The sequence below is a fragment of the Pseudomicrostroma glucosiphilum genome, assembly GCF_003144135.1.
Source record: "Pseudomicrostroma glucosiphilum strain MCA 4718 unplaced genomic scaffold BCV69scaffold_5, whole genome shotgun sequence".
Lineage (NCBI taxonomy): Eukaryota > Fungi > Basidiomycota > Exobasidiomycetes > Microstromatales > Microstromataceae > Microstroma > Microstroma glucosiphilum.
Genome location: NW_020289917.1, coordinates 440537 through 464776, shown reverse-complemented (window position 1 = coordinate 464776; position 24240 = coordinate 440537). Strand labels below are relative to the sequence as shown.

General features: G+C 56.4%; 8 protein-coding genes across 8 annotated transcripts; 5 read left to right on the top strand and 3 right to left on the bottom strand.

The window, feature by feature from the left end:
- The first annotated feature begins 17 nt into the window (after positions 1-17).
- BCV69DRAFT_282155 (DnaJ-domain-containing protein) lies at positions 18-1516 on the top strand. The gene is made up of 2 exons (XM_025492251.1): positions 18-176; positions 274-1516. Exons 1-2 carry the CDS (start codon positions 153-155, stop codon positions 1432-1434), a joined length of 1185 nt encoding a protein of 394 aa, XP_025348590.1. The 5' UTR covers positions 18-152; the 3' UTR covers positions 1435-1516.
- Positions 1517-2779: 1263 nt separating this feature from the next.
- Positions 2780-4296, top strand: BCV69DRAFT_287156 (MFS general substrate transporter; the record flags this gene model as incomplete). Its single annotated transcript, XM_025493545.1, has 2 exons — positions 2780-2890; positions 2974-4296. 2 exons carry the CDS (start codon positions 2780-2782, stop codon positions 4294-4296), a joined length of 1434 nt encoding a protein of 477 aa, XP_025348589.1.
- Positions 4297-4651: 355 nt separating this feature from the next.
- Positions 4652-7447, bottom strand: BCV69DRAFT_269107 (hypothetical protein; the record flags this gene model as incomplete). Its single annotated transcript, XM_025490881.1, has 2 exons — positions 6118-7447; positions 4652-6081 (listed from the first exon to the last, which is right to left on the bottom strand). The coding sequence occupies exons 1-2, from the start codon at positions 7247-7249 to the stop codon at positions 4652-4654; spliced, it is 2562 nt and encodes an 853-aa protein (XP_025348588.1). The 5' UTR covers positions 7250-7447.
- Positions 7448-7620: 173 nt separating this feature from the next.
- Positions 7621-9898, top strand: BCV69DRAFT_282151 (RCC1/BLIP-II). Its single transcript, XM_025492250.1, has one exon. It carries the CDS (start codon positions 7691-7693, stop codon positions 9833-9835), a length of 2145 nt encoding a protein of 714 aa, XP_025348587.1. The 5' UTR covers positions 7621-7690; the 3' UTR covers positions 9836-9898.
- Positions 9899-10497: 599 nt separating this feature from the next.
- BCV69DRAFT_247634 (proliferating cell nuclear antigen) lies at positions 10498-11518 on the top strand (the record flags this gene model as incomplete). The annotated part of the gene is made up of 3 exons (XM_025490253.1): positions 10498-10551; positions 10646-10859; positions 10971-11518. Coding segments are annotated over 3 exons (816 nt in total), but the record flags the coding sequence as incomplete, so codon positions are not given.
- A 540-nt stretch (positions 11519-12058) lies between these two features.
- BCV69DRAFT_169954 (hypothetical protein) lies at positions 12059-16853 on the bottom strand. Its single transcript, XM_025489493.1, has one exon. The coding sequence runs from the start codon at positions 16399-16401 to the stop codon at positions 12358-12360; it is 4044 nt and encodes a 1347-aa protein (XP_025348585.1). The 5' UTR covers positions 16402-16853; the 3' UTR covers positions 12059-12357.
- A 1035-nt stretch (positions 16854-17888) lies between these two features.
- Positions 17889-21130, top strand: BCV69DRAFT_282147 (hypothetical protein). The gene is made up of 2 exons (XM_025492249.1): positions 17889-18813; positions 18896-21130. Exons 1-2 carry the CDS (start codon positions 18347-18349, stop codon positions 20898-20900), a joined length of 2472 nt encoding a protein of 823 aa, XP_025348584.1. The 5' UTR covers positions 17889-18346; the 3' UTR covers positions 20901-21130.
- A 21-nt stretch (positions 21131-21151) lies between these two features.
- On the bottom strand, positions 21152-24203 carry BCV69DRAFT_298437 (ubiquitinyl hydrolase; the record flags this gene model as incomplete). The annotated part of the gene is made up of 3 exons (XM_025494218.1): positions 21152-23638; positions 23714-23848; positions 23949-24203. 3 exons carry the CDS (start codon positions 24201-24203, stop codon positions 21152-21154), a joined length of 2877 nt encoding a protein of 958 aa, XP_025348583.1.
- Between the last annotated feature and the right edge of the window lie 37 nt (positions 24204-24240).

Here is a 24240-nt window from a genome sequence, read left to right as displayed (position 1 = left end):
CCTTCATCCACTTGAAGTATATCCTTCTCAACATCCATCACTCCCCCTGACATACTGCTTTCACCATTCCAGCACAAAGGAAGAGACCTTTTCCTTCTTCTTCTTCTTCTTCTGGCTCGCAGCGACACAGCAAAGAGAAGCGCACAGACGACATGGCCGGAAAGGACTACTACAAGGTGAGTCTGCGAACTTGATCATAGACACGAACGCCATCGCATTACCTAGCACCCGATCGCGAAGCTGACCTCTTGACCTCTCTCCTGCATGCTACAGATCCTCGGCGTAGACAAGGGGGCATCCGATGATGATATCAAAAAGGCGTACAAGAAGGCAGCTCTGAAGTACCACCCAGATCGCAACAAGGACAAGGGCGAGGAGTTCAAGAAGAAGTTCCAAGAAGTAGGCGAGGCATTCGAGGTTCTCAGCGACAAGAACAAGCGTACAATCTACGATACGTACGGCGAAGACGGTCTCAAGGGAGGGGGAGCTGGTCCGGCCCCCGGGGGCGCAGGAGGCTTCCCTGGTGGTATGGGAGGCTTCCCGGGAGGAGCAGGTGGTCCAGGCTTCAGCTTCTCTTCAAGTGGACCTGGTGGCTTTAGCCCTAGCGACCCGAACGCCATCTTCGAATCCATCTTCGGAGCAATGGGCGGTGGAGGAAAAGGCGATCCCTTCGGTGGCATGGGAGGGTTCGGAGGCATGGGCGGTGGCGGTGGATCACGCTCCCGCGCAGGCGGCGGTATGCCAGGTATGGGCGGTATGGGAGGCATGGGCGGCATGGGTGGTATGCCCGGCTTCTCAATGGGTGGAGGCATGCCAGGAGGCTTTGGCATGGGTGAAGGCGGTCCTTCCAGCCCGGGCGGATCACCGGCTCCAAAACCAGCAGACTGGGAGAAATCATTACCGGTAGCTCTCGAAGACCTCTACAAGGGCGCCAAGAAGAAGATGAAGATCAGCAGAAAGACGGCAAGCGGAATGATGGAAGACAATGTCATCGAGGTGGACATCAAGCCGGGTTGGAAGCCAGGCACCAAGGTCAGATTCGCAGGCAAAGGTAGCGAGCAGCCTAGTGGCCCGGCTCAAGATCTGGTGTTTGTCATCGAGCAAAAGCCCCACGCTACCTTCAGAAGAGAGGGAGACGATTTGCATTCCACACAAACAATCTCCCTCCTCGACGCCCTCGACCCACCCAAGGGAGGTAGCACCAAGCGAATCAGTACCCTCGACGGCAGGACCATCAACGTTCCCTTGCCAGCTGCAGGACCTGGTAGAACGAGCATAGAGAATGGCAAGACGACCAGGGTGGCTGGGGAAGGGATGCCAATCAGCAAGAGCGGCGGAGCTCGGAAGGGCGATCTGGTCGTGGAGTGGAAGGTGGAACTGCCATCGCGCCTCAGCGAAGAGCAGAGGAGAAGCATCAGGGCTGCATTGTCATAAGGCTAGGGCGTGCGGAGAGGGCGAAAAGGAGCGGCTCTCTAGAGATTCCCAGACAGGGGTGAGAGCACAAAGAACAGTAACGTCACGACATCTCGAACGAGTCTCAAGGCTCAATACCAATTCATACCTTGATCTTGTGTACCATCAGTCCCCAATTGCGTGTATATATGAGGCGCAGTACGATAGCGTGAATTCACCCCATCGCCTGATCCTAGATGACCATTTCTAGGAAGGCGCAATCAGTGAGATCAAGGGTGTGTCTTCCACGCGGCAGTCCATGTGGCATGAGCTTGAGGTGGGGGTGGCTCCGACCGAGCACGACGCCGCCTCGCTTCGCAGCTTGCTAGGGCACCTTGACAGACTCTGGCCTCGACCGCCAGGATTCGGATCTGATCGGGAGGCCCGATCCTTCCCATCTCTGTTATCGAAGAACAAGCTGGTACACGAGACGTTGTTGATCAGGAACGCTTTCCAGGGCTCGCGTAGTCGGTCTTTGCAATGTCGGCGAGTCTGGACACGCTACCAGAAGCTGGAGCCAGGTACAAGGCGCTCTGGCCTGCAGGCGTGTATGGGGATCCTCGTCCGAATTTCGGAGCCCCTCCGCAGGATGTCTCGGAGGTAGCTTGCCCCTTTGAGTGCTTAGACTGCTCCAGTGCCTCAGTCATCTCCTTCGGGATCGGGGTTTTGCGGGGGGAAGGCGATTGCCGCACTGGACGCCAATGTTCACCCGCGTCCAAGATGCAGAAAGTCACACGATGCCCCACTCCGCCATGCGGGAAGCGCAGTGAACCCCAATCCTGATGCCCGCCCTCTGCCTACAGTCCTGAAGCAGTTGGCGCCAAGTCTTGCAGCGCTCTCTGCGAGCGAGCTGCAAATGGGAACTGCAAGGGAAGGCGAATGAGGTGAGCGTGGAGCCCCAACTTGAACGAGGGGTGCCTCTTCGTAGGCACAGCGTCTGAAGTTCCGGGGAGGGATGCGGGGGCCCCGACATCTAATTTATGCCCCATGCAATGACCAGCTCCTCCCTGCCTCGGGCACTTGACGGCAGTGACTGGTAAGGAGACGACAAGTCCGGAAGGAAGAAGAAAAGGCAGACCGATGAAGGAGAGCAGGGTACGCTACAGGGCTCGAGCATAAAGAGGCGGCAGCGTTGCGAGGCCGACTTGCCTCCCCTTCCCTTCCTCATCACTTTCTTCTGTTTCCCTCCTCCCTTCTTCCATCGTCTGGGCTCACAATGTCGTACCCTTACAATGATGACGACAAGCTGTCCGACCAGCACAAGAGTGGTGGTCCCTTGACCTCTACCGTCGATGGTGTGCCCGCGCTGCACTCGGGCAAGACGGCCATGTCGGCGGAGGATCGCAAGCGTATCGAGAAGAGCCTCAAGAGGAAGCTAGACTTCGGGATGATGCCTCTCATCATTCTCATCTACATTCTCAATTACCTCGATCGACAGGTGAGTGACATCCGAGGAGCTCGTAAGATGCCGCGCAGCATGAATCGCTCACCCTGTTCCCCCATGCCTCCGTTCCCATACAGTCTATCTCGCAAGCTCGTCTTTCCACCTTCCAAGAGGACCTCAATTTGGATGATCGTCAATATCAAAACGCCGTCGCTTTGCTCTTTCCCCTCTACATCGCCATGCAAGTGCCATCCAACATGATGCTGGCTTGGTGTGGTAAGCCCTCTCTCTACCTCGGTACCTTTGTCTGCATCTGGGGCGTCGTCTCTGGATGCACTGCCGCTTGCCAGAATTATGGTCAACTTGTTGCTGTTCGAGTCATCTTGGGAGGTATTGAAGCTCCCTTCTTCCCAGGCGCCCTTTTCCTCCTTTCAAAGTGGTACACTCGTCGGGAATTGTCTACTCGTATGGGACTGCTCTACGCAGGTTCAATCATCAGCAACGCCTTCGCCGGCTTGATCGCAGCGCCAGTGCTGGCAAACATGCAGGGTACCCGTGGTCTTGCTGCTTGGAGGTGGCTCTTCATCATCGAGGGCTCCATCACCGTCTTCGTCGGCCTTTGCGTCATGTACCTGCTGCCCGACTTTCCCCACAACACCACTCGCTTCTACTCTGAGGAGGAGAAGGCCGTCGCCGTCCAGCGTCTTGCTGAGGACGCCGGTGAAAGCGACATTGAAGGAGAGAACGGTGGAGCATGGAAGGGATTCATCCTCTGTGTCCTGGACCCCAAGGTCTGGATCCTCACCTTTATGCTCTTTGCCTCTGTCCTCGGTCTCAGCTTCAATGCCTTCTTCCCTACTATCGTCAAGACTCTCGGCTACGATAGGATCACTACCCTCTTCCTTACCGTACCCATCTGGTTCTGGGCCTTCGTTTGCGTCTATCTCAATGCTCTGCACGCTGACAAGACGGGAGAGCGATTCTACCATATTTCCATTCCGCTTGGAACTGGTATGATTGCCTTTATCATTGCTGCTGCCACCAACAACATCCCTGCTCGCTTCTTCGCAATGTTCATCATGGCCTCGTCCTATGCAGGCTACGTCATTATCCTCTCCTGGATGTCCAACTCGATCCCCAGGCCTGCTTACAAACGAGCCGTCGCCCTGGCCATGATCAACTGCATTGCCAACACGGGCAATCTAGCCGGTGCTTACATTTTCCCTGCCAAGTGGGGCTCCTCTTACTGGCAGTCCTTCACCATCTGCGCCACCATGTTCCTCGCCACCATCGTCCTCGCCTTTGTCCTCCGTCTCATGCTGATCCGCGAGAACAAGAAGCTGGACAGGGAGTTCGGTGAAGTCGAGGTCAGGCCGAAGAATATCAGTGATCACGAGGCCGTCGAGTCTCCTGAAGAGAGGGTTCTACGAGCTAGGAGAAACTTCAGGTACCTCATTTAAAGGGCTTGTCATTGTCATCTCGTCTTTCCAAGTCGCGTCATTCTTGTGTCACGGAGAATACCAATTTGATTGTTGATTGTGCACGTCATTCTAGTCGTCCTTTTTGTTGATCGAAAGCAGCGTGAAGAAATGCAGGGAAAAGAAAGGGGGGAAGAGCCAGCTCCGCCGAATGATGAGGTTCGTAGAGGGAGCGTTCTAATGTTCGAGGCGCAGGGTGAAAGAAATGACTACGGGAAGATACATGTCATGCGATACAAGCGTGCAGAGGGTGTCGTGATGCCCTCCAGGGGCTGTGAGAAAAGGTGAAAGAGAGGAAGCCGGGATGGATGCAAAGAGAAGCCATCGCTGCGCGGCCTTAGCTCGTAGTGTCAGTCGGCTTGTTCAGACCAAAGCCGGAGCCCACACCACCGACGCCCATTGCTCGTGGGTTGAACCCGACAGGTCCCCCAGATGCCTGACCAGCAGCACTGCTCTTTTGAGCGCCAGGGAATCCCGATGGTCCGCGGCTACCGCCAGCATGGTCGTTGGCGCGCAGGCCAGCGTTACTGCGAGGGTGGTACGACACCGGTTGAGGTGGGAGAGTGTAGCCGATGCTGAGCTCCTCGGCGATTTCCTTGACTCGCCTCATCAGCTTGGTCCTTCGTGTCCATCGCTCGCCCCAGTTCTGGAAGTTAGTCTTGTGCTCCATGGCAATGACCATTTCGACGGCGTTTTGATTTGTGATAGTATTGTAGTTGACCTCTAGGCCTCCGCCCCACTCTCGATCGTTCTCTTGGACCCATGCTCGAAGGCGTCGCCTGAACTCATCGATGGTCTGAAGAGCAGTGTCGAAGCTCATCTGAATGTTGGTCGTCTCCCACTGTCTGGGCGATCGCCTTGCATTGTGGATGTAGAGCGTGGATAGGAGAGCATTGGGAGCAACGATGTACTGGTTGGTCGTATCGACAAATGTCGTAGAGAGCAGGCCGAATTCCTTGACGAACATCCACTGGTCACTGATGCAGACCAGATCTCCCGTATCGATCGGATGCGTCGCAAAGACAAAGATCAGAGACTCGAAAACATTCTTGGCGGAGTTGCCGAAGACAAAGGAGAAGGCCACCACAATGGTGCTGACCGGTACCAGGTTCGATACTGTTGTGCCCGGAGAAAAGATGAGGAGCCAGATGAAGACAACAAGGATCAGACCCAGGAACATGAGGACATTATCGAGCTTCTGGATGGCAGAGCTCATATCCTTGAGGCTAGTTGCCAGCGCTCTGCGCTCGCGATAGAGCCTCTGGACCGCCTCTCGCATCTCAGATTTGGAAATGTCACCATTTTTATCCTTGTCGAAAATAGTGAAGGCTTCCCGAGCCTCCGCTTCTGTCTTGAAGTAAGGGATAAAGTCCTCTGCAGTGAGGGTTTTGCGATGGTGACCGATGTTGATGAAGAGCTGTCGAGCGAGCTTGCGGGCGCTTTGCTGGTTGCCATAGATATCCTGCTTGTACAGCTTAGAGTCTTTGAGCGCAGCTGTGGCCAACGCTTCTTGTAGCTGGTTGGCAAAGTTCGCCTTGCGATCAGATTTGCCAGCCGAGCGGAGGCGATCTTCAGACTGACCACGGTGGTGCTGACCAAGACCTTGCTGAGCGGCAAAGGACTTCTCAGAGGCCGCTACCGCAGGTGAGACGCCTCCATCACCACCACTGCCAGCAGTGAGGTAGTCTCCCGCAGGGGCACTTCGAATCCCTCGGCTTCCATACCCACCACCAAGCGCATTAGGGCCTGGGCTGGGCGGGCGTGAACCTTGACCAAGTCGACCCCATGCAGATCCAGTCTGACGCCTGGCTGCCTTGGTGAGGGACGCATGGAGGTACTTGCTGTCTCTGAGCTTGTCTAGACTCTTCAAGGCCTTCTGATTCTCTTCGAGGCGATCCTTGATACTGATCTTGTGGAAGTTGACCCCCACGACGTGCAGCGCTACCTTCTCCGTGGTGAGTATGATCGCTGTCGCAAAGAGAGCCTGCAGAGTATCGATGATATAGACCCAATAGTGAGGTCGAGTAGAGCCCCAGATTGCAGACAGGATGGAGCCAATCGAAATCCAGGCCCAGGCCACACAGAGGATGAGCTTGAAGTACACGAGAGTGGTCATTGCGACCTCCAACCAAGTCTTGAAGACTTCGGGACATCGGCCGTAGAAGGCGACGGCCAAGCGCAACAGCAAGGGGGGGAGCCAGTCGAGGATGATGAAGGTTCCAGCAGAGGAAGCGCATACGATGGATAACCAGATTGACCAAGTCTGCACGTGCGGTCGAGCACTATTGCTCCTGTCGATGGCAAAAAGCACAACAAACAGAGGCACCAGAGCCAAGATTGATAGAAAAGCACCGATCAGGAAGATCCGAACGGGTCGGGCAAGACGCATACAGAAGAGGTAGACTCGACGACCTCGTTTGGCGCGGATTTTCTTTCGATGTCCAGTGCGCCCGTCTGTGTCCTTCTCTTCGTCGTCATCATCCGATACGTCCCAGTCGAAGTCATCAGTGTCGTCTTCCGCGGAAGAAGCTGCGATTGACGACGATCTTGAATGAGGCTCCTGTCGAGTCTGGCTCCGGCCTCGCTTGCCTTCCTCGGCGAAGTGAGGATGGGGCGCTTGCAAAACAGAAGGGTCGTCACTACCGTAGTCACCGTCATTTCGGATACCGTGATAGCCCTTGGTGTCCCGAGGGCGAATTTTGGCTACGTAGGGAGCTGCTGAGCTGGACCCGTACGACTCGTCGGCGTGGACATCTGGTTGGTCGCCCGGCTCAACACCTTCGTAGTAGTGAGGATTAGAGAAGCTATGGTCGTGGACGTAGTGAGCAGGAGGCCTGGTGGGCATATCAGATCTGTCTGATCCGGCCTCACTGATCTGGCGTTGCTGGTGCGGTCGTAAAGAGGCCAGAGGGATGCTGGAAAGATCGGAGGACATGTTGGGGAAACGATAAGGAGCGCGTCGAGTCTATTGGAACGAGTGGCAGAGAAACTTGGCCTGCACAAGCATCAGCAGAAAGAAAGTTTGCTGATCTTGACTTTTCCAAGTCTGTGTGGAAGAGAAGCGCTGAGAGTGATGGCGAGTGGGCGATGGAAAGAGACACGCAGCTGAGGATGATCAGGAGTCGATGTATCCTCTTCTCCTTTGAGCTGTCGGTCTCGGCGAAGGCCAATTTTGGCGGGTTGTCGGGTTGCCGAGGTTCATCTCGTCTAGATCCTCCCGTTCCGTCACAATCTGAGCCGCTTCCGTTTCCGCTCCACACGCAAGTCGCTGACAAAGGCACAGATGGGCTCCTCCCGCCGTTCCTTCCTACAAGAGTGCAATCTCTACCGCTTCTGCTTGCTTCGCCCTCCCCAGCCCAGAGAAGTAGACTGAACCATGATAGCCCGCCAAGTCAGACCGAATGCTACCTCGCTTGGGAGGATAGCATCGACGCCTCATCGTCAAGCCGTTGCTCGCCACCTGCGTCAGACACGTGCTTTCACCAGCCGTTCGCCTCCATCTTCGTCTGCTCGGCGGGTCCCAACTGGCACGTCTGCTGCTGTTGTCACTGCCATTGTCGCATCTGCCTTGGTATACAAGTCACAGATCCACAATGATGCCGCTCCCCTCTCTGACGGTGCCAACCCTGTTGCTGATATGGTGACGCCAACTACTATCAGTCAGCAAGATCAGATGAGAGCTCGGGCTAGTCAGCAAGGGGTCTACACTTGGGGCAGCAATAGATACAACGTCGTGGCCCCAGACTCCCCGGCAACTACTCTGGTCAAGACTCCTCGATCGATTCCCTTCTTTGCCGGCATGGCCCTCCGCGACGTGGTACTTGAAGAGAAACATGCTGTGGCCGTAGACGCTCATGGCGATGTCCTTCAATGGGGACTAGGCTTCTTCGACGCTACCTCGCGGGCATTGACCGAGAACATCGAAGAGGCGCCACTAGGCAGACGTCGCGAGAAGGAGCGGGCGAATGAGCTCTTCCCCAAGGGAAGCGAAGCCGTTCGTCCCCGTGACCCTGTCAAAACACTGGTGGGCAAGGATATCATCAAGGTCGCAGCGAATGACACCAAAGTCTTTGCGCTCAGTCGCAAGGGAGATCTGTATGTCTTCTCTGCATCTCATCAGGCACAGAAGCCACGTAGCGCCAAAGGAAGCTGGAGTGCCAACCCATTGTCACTCTTTGGTACTCTCTCTCATCCTGAGATCGATCATGAGAAGATCTCCTTTGCGCCTTCGGTTTCACTTGCTCGCGGAGACCGGCTTGCACAAATCGCTGCTGGTTCGTCACACCTCATAGCTCTGTCATCGAAGGGCAGGACATTCTCTCTGCCCATTGATTCCAATGGCAACATTTATGGCCAGCTCGGATCTCGCAAAGTCATCCTGAATGCTCCTGCCACACCAGGCAGCAAGGCTACAAAGGTCGATGCAGTCCTCGAGCCACGGATCTTGGGCCAGGCGTCGGCAATGAATCTGCCGGCAAATGCTGTCACCCTCCCTTCTTGGGCCCTTCCACCAGGCAAGGAGGCTATGGCAGCCAAGTCGCAACCGAAAAGCACGGCGACCACCCCTGCGCAAGCCTCTGCCCCGGCATACCTCTCTGAACCGGGCGATTCGATCCGCTTCTGTACAACGCTCTCTGAGATACCGTCTCTGCGCCAAGTAGCCATTGCCGACATCGCCGTGGGTAATGAACACAATCTCGCCCGGACGCATGACGGCAGAGTGGTGGCGTGGGGTCGTCACACACATGGGCAGCTGGGTCTCGGAGCGAACATGTCAATCGAGTGCGTCCCGGTCCCCAGTGAGGTCGTTTTGGCAAAGGCCTTTTCCGGATCATCTAGAGATGTGAAGTGTACCGGCATTGCTGCTGGAGGTGACAATTCCTTCTTTGTTACCGAGAGGCGGGAAGAGGGCAGGCTCGGTACAGGCAAGAGCATCGACGTCCTCGCTTCGGGAAAGGGACAATGGGGAACACTCGGCAACGCCATGTGGAGTCAGGTCAAGCCGGATCCCAGCAGGGTCAAGACGGTCAGCGGTCTGATGGAATACTCGGAGCGCTCCAACCTCACGCATCCTGTGCCTATCAAATCTATCGCTGTGGGCAGACCCGGCCACGTGGCGCTAGTGTTGGACACTGTGGAGACAGAGGGTCATGCTGCTTTTGGTAGGGATGTGATGGTATTTGGGCACAATGCAGCCTACCAGCTCGGCACAGGCAAGCGCTCGAACCTTGCAGTGCCACAACACCTGCACCCTCTCCCACCGCCTACACCCACTGCTGGCGCCCCAGCTCCCGACACCATCATAGTCAGCACCAAGCTGGCAGAAGCGGACATCAACAGCGGCGCGCTGACACATATGCCTCACAACCGCCTGCAATTGGCATCTGAGACGAAGAATGATACAAAGGGTGCGCCGAGCGAGACGGGGAAAACAGGCAAGGCCAAGAAGGGTGTCAAGGTGGAGGAGATGATTACTGCTGGGACCGTCAGCATGGCGGTATGGTGGAAGTGCGAGGCGTGAAGCTGTGTATTGAGAGTGTGCAGTGTAACCATACAAATCAACACGTCCCCACTCCCCCATTGCTCGAATCGTTGCCTCTCTGCTGCCTCGTCGTCCGTCGCGTCGCCCTTTTCTCGCCAGTCCGTCGTCGCGAAACACGCCACTTTGAGACTTGGGCGCAAAGCGACGCGCAGCGCACTGCAGACGAGTCGCCTCTGGGCCGCCTTCCCGCGTGGCGGCGGCGCGTAGACGAGGAAGTGTACTTTCCAGCTTACACCCTTTGGCCTCTACGTACCCACCCAACCACCCATACCACCTTGGCCTCCCCCTCTCGCCCGCCTTCTTATCAGACCTCTTCACCTTGTCTACATTGACCTCTCTACACCCCCCTCACTCAATCGCCCATCATGCTTGAAGCTCGTCTTAACCAGGCCGCCCTTGTGAGTGTGTAGTGGAAGGATACAGGAGGACGCGAAGTGCAAACAATGAAATCAAGCAGTAGACTTGCCTCGCCACTGGACGTACGCTGACCATCGTGGTCCTTTACCTTGTGTCCTTGTCCCCCCTCACCCACTCCAGCTCAAGAAGGTGCTTGAATGTAAGTTGCATGGTCCCAAGTCTGATATTCGCTTCCTCGAAGCTGACATGAGCACCCTTTCTCCCCTCCTTCTCCCCTCTTTTTAGCTGTGCGAGAGTTGGTCCAGGAAGCCAACTTCGACTGCAGCGAGGACGGTATCGTGAGTTGCGACCTCCCAGTCCTCCCCTGTGTCTCTGCCAGACTCAGCCCTGACCCTCTCTTCTTACCTTCTCTTCTCTTCGACAATATGATAGCGTCTTCAAGCCATGGACAACTCACACGTCGCCCTCTCCTCCGTAGAGCTGCGCACAGATGCCTTTGAGATGTTCCGATGTGACAGGCCCATGTCCATTGGTGTCAAGCTGGACTCGCTGCAGAAGATTGTTCGAACCGCTGGTAACGAGGATGTGGTGACGCTCAAAAAGGACGATGATGGTGATAACCTCAACCTCGTCTTTGAGGCTACTAGTGAGTGGGCAAGCAGCAGCAGCGGCAGCAGCAGCAGAGACTGCTTCGTGGAGGCGTACCCGCGCCGCAGATACTGATGCATCCTACCTCGTCCTCTTTTCTCGGGGGCAGAGTCGGACAGGGTGGCAGAGTACGACATGAAGCTGCTCGACATTGACTCTGAGCACTTGGGTATCCCAGACACAACATACGAGGCTGTTGTACGCATGTCTTCTGCCGAGTACTCCAGAATCTGCCGTGATCTGGGCACACTAGGAGAGAGCGTCAGGATCGAGGTGTCCAAGGAGGGTGTCAACTTCTCAGCCGAGGGAGAGATTGGAGCCGCCAAGCTGACTCTGAAGCAGGGATCCGGTTCCGCCACCACCATTGACGATGATGATGACGAGGACGACGAGAAGCCCAACAAGAAGAAGCGCAAGACCTCCAGCAAGGAAGGCAGCGGCGACGTGGTGCCCGTGTCGATTGAGCTGCAGCAGGCCGTCAACCTCACCTTTTCTCACAAGTACCTAGCAAACTTCGCAAAGGCCGCACCGCTGAGTGATGCAGTGGCCTTGCACATGAGCAACGAAGTGCCCCTCCTGGTAGAGTTTGCATTCGAGAACGGTCACGTCAGGTTCTACCTCGCGCCTAAGCTGTCAGATGTGAGTGCCGACACTTGAGCGTTGGGAATTGTGCGCAATGGGTACGACGGAGATGCTGACCTTTACTCCTCCTTACTAATCCCTTTCTTCAGGACGATGACGATGACAAGTAAGCCGTGCTGTTCTCCTCACTCCTTCTTGTCCTCTTGCCCACCCCTGCACTCGTGTCACTGTCCGACCGCTTCTCTCTTCTAGTCCGCTTAGCTTGACCCTCTGCATGTAATACACACACACACACACACACACACACTTTACCCATCCACCCTTCAGAAGTGACTTGCGGTCAACCTCGTCTGCTGATATGCCTAGCTGATTACGTTTCTCCTTGCAGGCAGCGCAACGCCAGCCTCATCCAGCTCGAACTCGAGCCTGATCGGAGTGGAATGGATTGGTACAGGGAGGCGAATCAAGAGTGTCGGTCGTATTGACTCGTTGATCATTGTGTGCGTGTGCGTGTGCGTGTGCGTGTGCGTGTGCGTGTGCGAGTGAGGTGGTGAAAGGCCACGTAGAGAGAGAGGGTGGAGTTGATTGTACATGCAAAGAGTAGAGTAGAGTTGAGTAGAGTGGGGAGGATCGTGAAAAAGGGTACACGGAGATACATGGAGGTTTGGTAAGACAGGAGAAAAGGATCCAGGAGTTCTTGTTTCTGAGGATGGGTCTGGCTGTAGGTGGGCGTGGGCGTTGCTTGCCCCTGGTGGGGCTGAGGGGGAGGGGGGTCGTCGTCGTCTTCGTCATCATCACCATGTCATCATCATCATCATCATCATCATCATCATCATCATCATCATCATCATCATCATCATCATCATCTTCGTCGCCTTCGCCTTTGCCTTCATCATCGTCATCTCCCCCCATTACTACATGATCACACAGAGAGCCTGCTCTCCTCGTGTAGCTTCTCCTCCACCAGCACCTCCTCCTCCTCCTTCTTCTCCCTCCTCATGATCACCATCAACATCAACATCACCACCACCCTGTCTATCCTCCTCTCCAAGGCGCTGTCCCATTCCTCGTCCTCCTTCCCCTTCTCCCTCTTCAGGAAAGGGGGAAGGTGGGGAAGAAGGAGCAGCAAATAGTCCACTCGCCAGACGAGACCAGCGCAGCAGCGGGTTTGGATTGGGAATTGTGCGCTCCCCTTGATTGTCCATTGCGAGGACTTCGGCTTGAAGTTGCGCATGAGCCGCAGCTCGGCCTCGAGCACCATTGCCGTTGAGACCAGGTGTGACACGACCGTCGGTGCCTAGACGATTGCCTCGGGAGAAACCTAAGCCGTAGCCAGCCCCATTAACAATACCGTTACCGTTGCCGTTGCCATGACCACTGCCGCTGCCGCTGCCCCCGCCGAGAAGTGCTCTGCTGAGTCCTCTGACGGCACTCTCCGTCCCGTTGAATCCCTCTGAACCATTTTCGCGCAAAGGCGAAGAGGACCCACTCCCACTTCCACTTCCACTCCCATTCCTGCCACCACTGCGACCGTTGGCAGCACCACCATCACCACCGCCGCCGCCGATGAGCAGCATCTTCTTCCTGCCCATCATCGACTTCTTCTCCCTCTTGCGCAACTTGCGCTCTTTAGCGTCGATGGCTTGCCAGAACCAAAACGTCTTTACGCATACTCGCTCCTCATTGCATTCGTCTTCGAGCATCTTGGCCGTCTGCTCCGTCGTCGAGAAGCTTGCATTGTTGGCAGAAGGATCGAGGAGGAGCGAGGGGGGAGGTCGATCGCAATCTCCGTACTCGAAGGGGTTGTATCGGAAGCCCCTCCGCCCGAGTCTGGGACGGACGACATTAGTGGCTAGCATGGCATTACAGCCTGGTCTTGTGAGGATTCTACAGTCGATCATGGATAGGCAATACGAGGAAGCCTGCTCTTTCGCATCGGCATCCGCCTGCTGCTGCTGCTGAAGTCGTAGTCGCGAATTGGCCGACATTTGCTTGAGACAGCGCAGGGCAAAGGCATCGTCCATGCCCGTGTCGTCGACTTCAAGATGGTGCAGATTGGGGCAGGCCTTGATCAAGGCAATCATAGGCCCTGTGTGCAGACGACGACACTGCGACAGGAGAAGATGGGTGAGTTGCGAACCAGGTAAAGGACCAGCCTGTTTTGCACGTCGCCGCGAAGCACCACCATCAGCCTCGTCAGTGGGAGTCAATGCTTTGAGGGTCTTGTCGGAGATCTCAATTAGACCTTCGAAGTCTAGCCTACGAATGTAAGGCGCCGATGTCAACAGGGTCACGAGACCACCATCCCTAATACCTCGATTGTGAGCTATCTCCAGGACTTCCAGGTGTGGCACGGCACCATAGGCTAAAGAGAGCAGCCCTCGATCGGTGATCAGAGTGGAGGAGACGGCGAGATGCTTCAGGGCAGGCAAGAGAGCTCTGTACTGGCGATCTTTTCCTGAGCTCCTTGACTGAGACGCAGTAAGCTCAAAGAAGGCTCTAGAATCAGCCCTTGCGTGACTGCTGGCAGGCCCTGCATGCTCGGTCAGTGCAGAGAGACAGGCGTCTGTCAGGTCTGAGTAGTTGAGATCGAGGGTCTGCAGACAGGTCAGGGAGCGTGCAAGGTTGCCCATTACCGTCGCGTCCAGCTGCTTGATGCCGGTCGCCTTGATGACTTGAAGATACGTGAGGTGCTGCAAATATTCCAGCCCCTCTCCATCTACATTGACACACCTGGATACATCCAGGACCTGCAGCTGAGGGCAGCATCGAGCAAGCTCTATGCAAGTGTCGTTGGTCACTGCAGCGAGATCGCTTAGGTGAGCGGAGATGAGATAGGGCGAATTCGACAGCAGATAGTTGAGTGTTGATGTACTGATGCTTTGCAGTCCGCGAAGGCTGATGCACGTCAGATTGGTCACCGTCGAATACGACAGGCCTGTTGAGGCATGACCAGCACCGCTACGACCACGCAAATGACCCGTCAAGGCGCTGAGGTTGGCGTTGTTCATGTCCCGCATGCCAGTCGCATCGATCTCTCGCACAAATGAGCCCGCACTTTGGGCCAGCTTCAGGAGTCCGGCTCGGGACAGCCCAGGTAGCGCTAGTGTCTTGAGCTCTGTCCAAAGTTGACCATCGAGAGCAAGTGCCATCCAAGACTTGCTCACACGACTGAGTCTGATCAGCTCCTTCATAGCAGCTTCAAGTCCGACGTACTTTGTCTCACGGGCACGATGGCCTCGATATAGCCCTCGAGCGATGTTCTTCTCCTGCTCGGAGACGTGGAGCTTGATCAATGTTGTCAGAATGTGCACTTGAAGCTCTCGGGGAAGGACACCAAAGTTGTCCAGCTTCACATCGCGCTCTGATTTCGCTCCGGCTGAGTTCAAGGGTGTGACGGCAGTCGATGCGCCCAACGGCGAAGACACGGCAGCGCGGAGTAATGTTGGCCGGCGACTGGCAAGGAGGTGTGAGGGGACAACAGCCTCGACAGGGGCAGCTGGACTGACTAGAGATTTGCCTTCGGCCACTTGAGGCCTTGACACACTCTCGGAAGCAACGTCGGTGTTGAGCACTGCTCTTGACCCTTCCGAGGAGCGAGATTCGGAACGAGTGAAGAGCGACTTGGCAGCTGCCGAAAATCGTCTGGAGGATGAGCCGCTACTACTGACAGAGGGTGCTCTCCGAAAAGTGGCTCGACTGAAGCGCAGAGAGGATGGAGTGGAAGGGCGGCGGTCATCCAAAGAGGGTGGTGTGGACCTCCAGGTCCGTGACTCTGCGGCCCGAATGGAGGCGTGAGTCTCCTTGCGCCAGAAAGACGGCTTTAAGAACGAAGGACGCTCGGTGAGAGACCTGACAAATGGTCGTGTCCTGTCAGGTCGTCTTGGTGAAGAGCGCGCTTGATCGTAGGAAGTCATGGCCTCGATCTCACCTCCGGGCGTGATTGACCGCTCGAAGGTGGGATGAGCGGGGGTTGACGCCCGAGATACAGTGATTCCAGGCTCACTGGCGAACAACAATGGAGCAGAGTCCGATCGCGGTAGCCTTACAGACTGTCTGCGAGCGTCGTCGCTCGTAGCTGAGACTCTGGCGATACTTTCTGAGTGGGTTGGTACAGGTGACTCATGCTCAATATGTGAAGAACTTGATCCCGCACCATATGAAGTGACATCGATGGGAAGAGACTGATCTGAAGGGACAGAAAGTAGGGCTGGCTCTGTCGGATGTCCCTCATCTGCTGCTCTCTCAGCCTCAGAACCTATGTGTCTATCGTCGAGGATCTGACTGCTGCCTGGCATATGTTGCTCCGCCATGCTTTGATGTGCACTTGTACTTGTTGTTTCATACACGTATGCCTCATTCTCTTGCCCTGACTGCGAGACTTGTAAACAACCCTTGCCCCGGACCGGAGACATCGACTTAACGCTGGTAGGTGCGGTGCTGGCAAAGGAGCTGCTGCCAAAGTAGTCCAAGTCACTAGCAGCACCAAAGGACGATGTGCCGCGAGTGTGGCTGGACATGGCATACGATGATCGACGTCTGTGATGTCGGGCAGGGGATTGGCCCATGATCGCCCAGCCCTCTCGAGGGAAGAAAGGAGAGACAGGAGTCATCTTGCCTTCGCTTGGGCTATACAGCTCATCTGGGATTTCCGAAGTGGGAATTGAGCCGTCGTGCCCGGCGGCGGGATCACAGAAGAGGTCGTCCAGAAGGCCATCGGAAGCTGTACGTTGTCGAGGACGTGTGCTCTTGGCCATTGTGAGGTGCTGGGAGCTCAGAGCTTCAGACCGCTCTTTGCCAGTTGAGGAGGTCAAAGCTCCGGTACGGGCATTGCCTGCACTGCTATTCCCACTAGGGAAAGGGAAAGCCTCATCGGGGCTACTTTGGGAGCTCTGAGGGTCCATACTGGCGGCGAGATTCGGGTGATCGGCCCCTGCAGTGCGAGGTGCTGCTGCCATGCTGGTCCAGGGGACTATCGGTGCTGCTTAGATGCGGTGAGAGTGAACGGTATTACCAAAGAAGTGCTGCGAATTCGGACTGTGCCGAATAGAAGGGATGGGATTGCGAGGCGACTGGGAACGAGGGGCCCTGCTGTACCTTATAGCCCAGGAAGATAGGCGACCGCGGCGCTATCTCAGCCAGTTGTGGTGTGAAAGGCAATGGGCCTGGTGGGCGGGCTTGCCTCTCAGGCAGACGAGCGTGAAGCGCGAAGCTACTTTCGACGGCGACCTGCCGAGCAGCAGCGATAAGGTGTGTGCGGGAAAGGGTGGTGGTAGGGTTGGTAGACCAAAGACGAAGCTAGGGGTGCTTGGGGGTCCGAGGGTCGCCTCTGCGCCGGGGACCAAGGCCCAGCCAGAATGCGCCGTCGGTCAGCTGGGCGAGCGGGGCGGGGGCGGGCAGTGGGCAGTGCCAGAAAAGGGCATGGCCGGTGCACTGCAGGCCCATTTGCTGATTGCCGTCGCCATTTTGTCGGCGCATCCCGCCTCGCCTCGCCCCTCGCCGCCTCGGCCCATCTTGCAGGCCAGGGAGGCCCAGGAAAAAGGATTATGGTCCATACCCACTCGCACCCAGGATCTCATAGCGTAGGGACAACACATGGCGCCCATCGGTACCTTTGCCATTTCAAAGCGCGCCTACAGGTCCACGTCTACCCCGCCTCGGAGAGTCCGGTGGCTCGCTGGCCGGCATCTGCTAGCTCCCGTGTGGGTGGGTACGGACGCTATCCTTCCACTCCTTTCGAGGCTTCTGGCTAGTTGAGAAAGAGGTGCAAGGCGATGGAGGATGTCTCCGTAGTATTCAGCTCTCTGGCAAGCGAGGTCGTCACTGCTTGGGAAAGGCAAAGCAAGGCAATCATTCCATCTCGCATGATCTTCACCACGCTTTGCTCCGCGGTTGAATTGGATGAGGAGACCAGAAGATCAAGAGCCCAATGAGAGTGCAAAAGCCCTTGTCACTCCACTGACGACGCAGCATGCCAGATTGTGGCTTGAGAGCTGACTGACACATCACTCTTTTCTATGGCACCTTCACCTTCACTTCTCTCCTCTCACCCTTACACCCACCTCTTATCTTTATCGCTGCTGTTTCTCCTTCTTCATCTTGTGTCTGCTGTCTTGGACCGCGTTGGCGCTTCGCGGAGCCCAATCGCGTAAGTCGCCGAAGATGTGGCTGGGATCGACGGCATGCATGCGTGCGTGCCTGAGTGCTTTGTTCGCAAAGGCAGCTAAGCTCGTCAGCAGTCAGCTGGCTGCCTCTACCTCGTCTGAAGCGCGCAGATCGGGCCGCTAGCACACCGAGATCTGAGGAATCTCTCCGAGGCAGCAGTGTCAGCGGTAGCATGGCGCACGCAGGGTACCCTTGCCAAAGGTTTGCCAGGCCAAGGCGCAAGCGAGGCAAGCGTGGCAAGGTAGGTTCACTGCCATTGCCGCGCGGTGCCTTGGGAAAACCTAGACGAGCCAAGACCCGCCTGCCCGCCCTCACGTCTGCCTTTTCGACGTCCGCTTGCGTCGCTGTTTTCCCGGCCGGCGCAATTGCAGGCCAAGAGACGGAAAAGTGTACCAGAGGCCATCAGCCACCCCTGGCTGCGTACGGAGCAGCCATTGACTCGTGTCTCCTCTACTCATCGCACTCATTCCACCGCCATTGCGTCCATTACATCCATCCTATCCATCCCTCTGAGCAAGCAGCGCCTTCTGTCAGACACCACGAGGCGCGTGCGGTCATTCCCCGCCCTCACCGTCTTTATTTCCGGCCCTTTGCCTTTGCCTTTGCTCCACCTTCTCCTCCTATCGCGCCACTACAGCTTCATCTAGGCTGCTCCCTTTCCAGCCTCTTCATCCATCACTCTCGCAATACGGTCAGTGGAGAGGTCTCGCTCCTCTCCTGGCGCTACACTAGCCCACGATGCTGTCGTCTATGATACATCACCCATGCGAGATTGCACTCCATCTACTCTCCGAGGACATCTTCATCCATCCCGCGCCTCCCAACAGCGAGCTCCCGGGTCACGATCAGACGTTGCGTGGTGTCGTCGAGATCAAGTCTCCCACCGAGCGCATCATCACAGGCCTCAAGGTCACCCTTCAGGCTGTACAGACACTTGCCATTCCTGATTCAAGGGATGCAGGTGGAGTCAGGTGGGAAGAAAAGGTCGTGGTGGACAAGAGCGTAGAGATTCTTGGTGATGGAGAGGGAGGCATCGTCAAGCATCACAAGAATCGAGGTAAGGGCAAAGGCAAGGAGAAGAGCTCACAGGTCAAGCAGCTCGAGGCAGCCGTTGAAGGCATGGACCTGAATACTGCTCCAGCATGCGATGGGGCCGAAGAAGAGAAGAGGGACGATGGTATTCACCTCGGCAAGGGAGTCCACGGGTAAGTGGAATGTCAATGCAGGCTCAAAGAGCTATGAGGCCTTCCTCTGATCCTTCTGCCTCTACAATTTTGCCGCCTACAGATTCGAATTCTCCTTCATCATTCCCGCCTCTTCGCCGCCCTTTGAGCGTTCAAAGCACGGAAGAGTGCGCTATCTTGTCACAGCTACAGCTCTCGGAGCTGGCAGAGCTCGTCACAACATCTCCGCCTGGCGAGAGATCTTTGTCATCCTCAACGTTGACAAGCACGGTGGTCCAACCCCCCTCGAGATCACTTACGCCGATGTCCACGAAGCCTTGGGCCCTATCAGCTTATCCCTCACAGCAGCCAGCTTGACCGTGGGCGGGACAGTGACGCTTACGGTCGTCCACCCCGACCCTCCACCGAAGCTCAACGTGCATGTCATCCGCGTCTTCTGCGAGCAGACTTTCGAATTGTACTCGGAAGCGAAGAAGGCCTGGATGAAGCTGCCCCCTGAGAAGCTGCGAGTGGCCGAGTGGGGCCACATGCCCAACAAGCCGGCCAAGCCTCTGCCCTTGTCGCAGCAAGTCCAGTCAGACCCTTCCGATATCATTTGGACTGCCGACAAGGAGGGCGCTGGCAAGCCTGGAAAGGGGGCATATCACGCGCTGCCCAACATTGCTCCCTACGGACAAGCCATTCCCCACACCTCTCTCGCCAATTCTGGCCCCTCCACACCGGCCTTTGGCTCGTCGCCTCAGAACTCATCGATACCCCTACCGACGTCATTGGATGTAGGCAGTCGATCACCCTTACGGCTGGGAGCCGGGAGCGGCAATGTCACTCCTGGAAATCGAAAGGGCTACAAGCTCAAGGCTACTGTGAGGCTGCCAAATGACGACCACATGCGGCCAAGCACTGTACGCGGTAGTAGAGCAGAGATTCGCATTGGCCATGAGATGGGTGTGGAAGTCTTCTTCTCACGCGAAGATGTCCTAGACACTCGAGAGGGAACGGAGAATTATGGCAAGCCGAAAGTGCAGGTCTTCTCAGCTCGTAGATCCGTCGTGGTACCATCGTGTACGGCCACGTTCGACACTGTGCACCTGCCACCCTACGTGCAAGAGTCTCCGGTTTCTTCGCGCCCTCCTTCGCCGACGAACCTAGCTCGCAATCAGGCAAATGCCTTTTCCTCGCCTCATCATACCGGGGCGATGTCCAGCCCCGGTCTCTCGAGCAGCAACAACAACATCGGCAACCACTCCAATGCTGACCTGCAGAAGCTCGCCGTCACCCTCCACAACACCCTTCCCGGAGGACGTGGACGACCTGATGGTCCTTCCTCGGGACCCCATTCGACTGTTGGCTCGCGGCAAGGGTCAAGAGATCCCTCTCCCACACGACCACCCCTCGACAGGGGCAGCTCCAGCCACAGCATCTCCCACAGCATCTCGGCTGCCTTCAATGGTCATTTCCCCCACGGCATGGGTCGCAAGAGTCGTCCTGCCAGTCGTCCCAGTAGTCGTCCTGCCTCCCCAACGCACGATGGTGGGAGTGCCTCTGCCTCCCTCTCCACCTCTCCGGCAAATGCCGCCTCGCACCACCCATCTTCGCACAGAGGACGTCGCTTCGGCAGCAATTTCCAGGGCTTCACTCCCGCCGTGGCAACACAGACTACCAGTGCCCCACCCTCGGGGGCCGTGACGCCTTCGTACCACTCGGGTTACCACACCCCTCACCTTCCCCATCACCACCACGGTCCCTCGACCCTAGCCCCCAATGCACCGTGGGGCGCCTCGCACCTCCCACCCCGCACAGGAAACTCCCACGACACGTGCAACTGTGGTCGTACCACTGAGGAGTTAGCAGGAGCCGAGCATCGTCTACTAGATGGAGTACCTACTGCTCCTGGAATGTTTAGCGAGACGCACGGGATGGATGAGGAACCACCAGCTTGGAGTGAGAGTAGACCTGCTAGTCCAGATTATTTCAGTCAAGTCTTTGCAAATACTAGCAATCAGAGCGCGGTTAATACACCGGCTGTCATGGGAGGTCATGATGGAAGTGGACAAGGCAGCGGGAGTGGAAAGGGGTCCTACTTCAATTCACCCATGTGGGGAGTCTAGACTAAGCGGTCGTGTGAGGATTGGAATTTGCACCTAGAGGAACGAATGCTTTTGCGGAGGTGATTTAGTAAGAGGATAGATAGACCAAGAGGGATGGAGAAGTAAATTATACTCCTTTTTTCTTTCTTTCTTGTAGACAGCATAGAATTTAGAGCAGGAACATCACTACCATCATCATCATCACCAATTCATCATCACTTCAATTGTCATCATCGTTATCATCATTATTAATTTGCGCAACCCCGTCAGCTCTACAGCTGTCTCTCAAAAAAGTAAACGTAGGCCAAACGGGACAGGCCCTTGACTCCTACATCATTCTGCTCTCCTTCATCTTCCCCATCCCCATTCTCATTCCCATTCCCATTCCCACCTGCCTGGAGCTTGGATCGCGCAGCTTCAAAAGGAGCTCTGACGACTTTTTCGTCATTGAAGAAGACCCAACTCTCTCCCTCCTGTCCCCGTCCCTGTCCCTGTCCCTGTCCCTGTCCCTGCTCGCCCGCGCCCACGCCCGCGCCCGCTATTGTCCCACTACCGAGCATTGATGCTGCCTTTCTGACGTGGGCGACATAGTGTCCCGAGTGGACCGAGGGGCCCTTGTGCGATACGAATGCCTTGATGTGATACCTGGCGGGGAGCTCCGCCGAACCGCCAAGAACAGACGTCGCTGCTGGCGCGCTGCTCCCTTCTCCCTCTCCCCCAGCAGCAGTAGCAGCAGCAGCAGCAGCAGCAGCAGCAGTGCTACCGGTTGAGGCAGTAATCTCCTCCTCTTCTCCTGAATCGTCGGAATTCTCAAAGAGCCAGGCGACGGCCATTTCGGGGTTATTGCCATTGAGACGGAGTGCCTTGCGCGCCTGGTTGCGAAAGAAGCCCATCTCTTCCAGCATGCTCGTGTCTGCACCTCCACCTCCGCTAGCAGCACCCGTACCCGCTGCCGCTGCCGGGGTTGAAGAGGCCTGGCTGAAGTCAATGGGGTCGTCAATATCCGGGTCTTCCATGTGCGAGAAGAGCCAGTTCATGGCCGCTTCCGCATCGCCATTGTTCCCTGTCGCCAGGAGAGCACGCTGGCAGCGCACCTCCGGGAAGCCCATCGAGGTGAGCTGCGACATGGCAGCTGCGTCAAATTGGGGGATGTTGCTAGTACTGCCAGCTCCGCTGCCAGCAAATTCACTGTCCCCCTCTGGCAGCTCCTCTTCGTCTTCGCGCTTGCCTGTGCCGAGGTACTTGTCGAGTGTGAAGGGCTCCAGGGGTACGAGGATGGGCACATCGACTTTCTGAGGTACCCAATTGACCAGCTGAAATCTTCGTGCTTGAATGGCTAGCACCTCAGGGAAAGAAGTGAAGAGCGTCCTCTTTGTAGCGATCACCTTCTTTTGACACGAAGGGCAATTGTACTCGAGCTCCTCTGCCGCGGTGAAGATGTCCAGGCATTCTTCCAGCTCGACGGGCTCGTATTCGATCTTGTCGTTCGCGCCAGAAGAAGAAGGCTTGCTACCTAGGTCGCTCTCGGCGTTGACTCCTTCCACGGGTGCTTTCCCTTTCGCATCTGCATCGAGCTCCATGCCGTCACCGCTTGAGCTGGAATGCTGCTGCTTGACTTTCTTCCTCAATGGCACCGGCAAGCTCAGGCCAGCATCCTGAGCCTCAACGGTATATCTGACCTTCTTGCATTCCATGCACTGCAATCTCTGCTCCAGCCCAAAGCTGAAGATCGTCGTGGGATCATTCGTCGGAGCTCCTCCAGTCTCGGGAACAGCGCTCAGCCGCCGACTCTCCTTCTGTAAAGACACCACTACGTGTTTGAGGAATTCATCGGCGTCCTGCTGCCTCATCGTCGAAAACTCCTCGTGCCCCTTGCCGATCAGCGACTTGAACATGGATGGGCGGATACCTGCTTGGAAGATGGGCCCCTCGCTGGCTCTCTCCTTTCCGTCATGAGTCGAGCCTGGCACATCGGCCATGGCTCCGACACTGCCTACCGATGCCTGATCGGCGGGACGTGGAACAGCGTAACGACCAGAGAGGAGTCCGTCGGCTAGCTTGCCCGTCTGACACTCGAGGCAGGTTGCGGGAAGAGTGTTTCCGCACGAGACGGTGTGAGGACGATATGCGTCGGAATATCTCGTTTGGAATGCGGGGAAAGAAAAGAGTGCCTGGAGCGTCGAAGCCATGTAGCAGCTGTTTCCCAAGTTCCGGAGACCGGTCAGACCAGGTCCAAAAAGAGGTTCAAGCTCTTTCCCATCCTCCCCAGTCATATTAAAGTCGAATTTCAAGTTCTGCTCGAGCTGGAGCTCAGTCATCGACTTCTCCGTCTTTGAGAGATCTAAGACGTTCATGCCAAAGTGCCGAAGGTGTTCCGCCAGCTTGGGGTCGATGCGGGCGTCGTTGCAGGCGTAGCAGTAGATGTCGGCTGTGCCCTCGGCCGTAATAGTCCCTTGCTTGACACTGACTGGATGTCCTGACTCCTCGAAGTGAGTCAGACCATGCGAATTTCCACCCACGCCTCCAAATTGGGCCCGTCCACAGCCGAGGTTGCCACAAGTGAGGCAGAGCCAGAGGTTAGAGGATAAGTCGCATTTGCCGCACTTGGCGAGACCATCTGCTTCGAGGCTGAAGGGTTCGCCGAGCTGCTTGAGCTCTCTTGTATGATTGCAAGGTACGATCTCCTCCTCCCAAGCCTTCACCTCGCTCTGTTGCGAAGAGGAGAGAGACTTCATCATGGCAGAGATGACCGATTCCAGCTAAGGAGGATGAGGTAAGAGGGGAGCCAAAGTCAGTAAGAATCACCCGAATAGAATGCCCCCACGTCTAGTCACCTTCTCGGTCCTCGGTAGCTCCTTACCTCCAGCATCCGGATCACATGCCAGACACTTGGGTTTTGTCTCCCACTCGTACAGGTCCTCCTCTGTCTCTGCACTAATCGCTAGCTTCTTCGGCGCTTCCTGAATTGGCTAGAGGTGGTAGCAATGATCAGAGTTTGAGATGGTCAGCTACCAGCCTTCAATCTGACATATGTCCGCTGTTCACCTTGATGTCCAGCTCCACACTCACCTGCTCAGCCCTCGCTTTTCTCCTCCTCTTCACATTGGCAACAATCGCATGTCCCGTCTTCTGCCAATGCAACCTGGAGTGCTCCCGATCTCCATTCCCAGTACATCCTCCATTAAAGCAGATTAGACAGACATCAATCCCCTCAGGTCCATCTTGGTCATCGAAGCACAGTGTGCACTCATCGCGGTGCACTTGCTGAGAAGGACGTGGGGCGCTGAGGGAAGTGAAGGAGTCGCTGAGGTGTGGGCAGGACATTGTGGAGGTGTTTAGGGTGGCTGATGAGGTGTTCGTA

What these genes read in the sequence shown, in the direction of transcription:
- BCV69DRAFT_282151 (XM_025492250.1), top strand. Translation starts at nt 7,691, where the DNA reads ATGATAGCCCGCCAAGTCAGACCGAATGCTACCTCGCTTGGGAGGATA.
- BCV69DRAFT_282155 (XM_025492251.1), top strand. Translation starts at nt 153, where the DNA reads ATGGCCGGAAAGGACTACTACAAG. An exon ending in CCGGAAAGGACTACTACAAG is followed by an intron (nt 177 to 273) that starts GTGAGTCTGCGA and finishes TGCATGCTACAG; the next exon opens with ATCCTCGGCGTAGACAAGGG.
- BCV69DRAFT_169954 (XM_025489493.1), bottom strand. Translation starts at nt 16,401, where the DNA reads ATGGCAGCAGCACCTCGCACTGCAGGGGCCGATCACCCGAATCTCGCC.
- BCV69DRAFT_282147 (XM_025492249.1), top strand. Translation starts at nt 18,347, where the DNA reads ATGCTGTCGTCTATGATACATCACCCATGCGAGATTGCACTCCATCTA. An exon ending in CTCGGCAAGGGAGTCCACGG is followed by an intron (nt 18,814 to 18,895) that starts GTAAGTGGAATG and finishes TGCCGCCTACAG; the next exon opens with ATTCGAATTCTCCTTCATCA.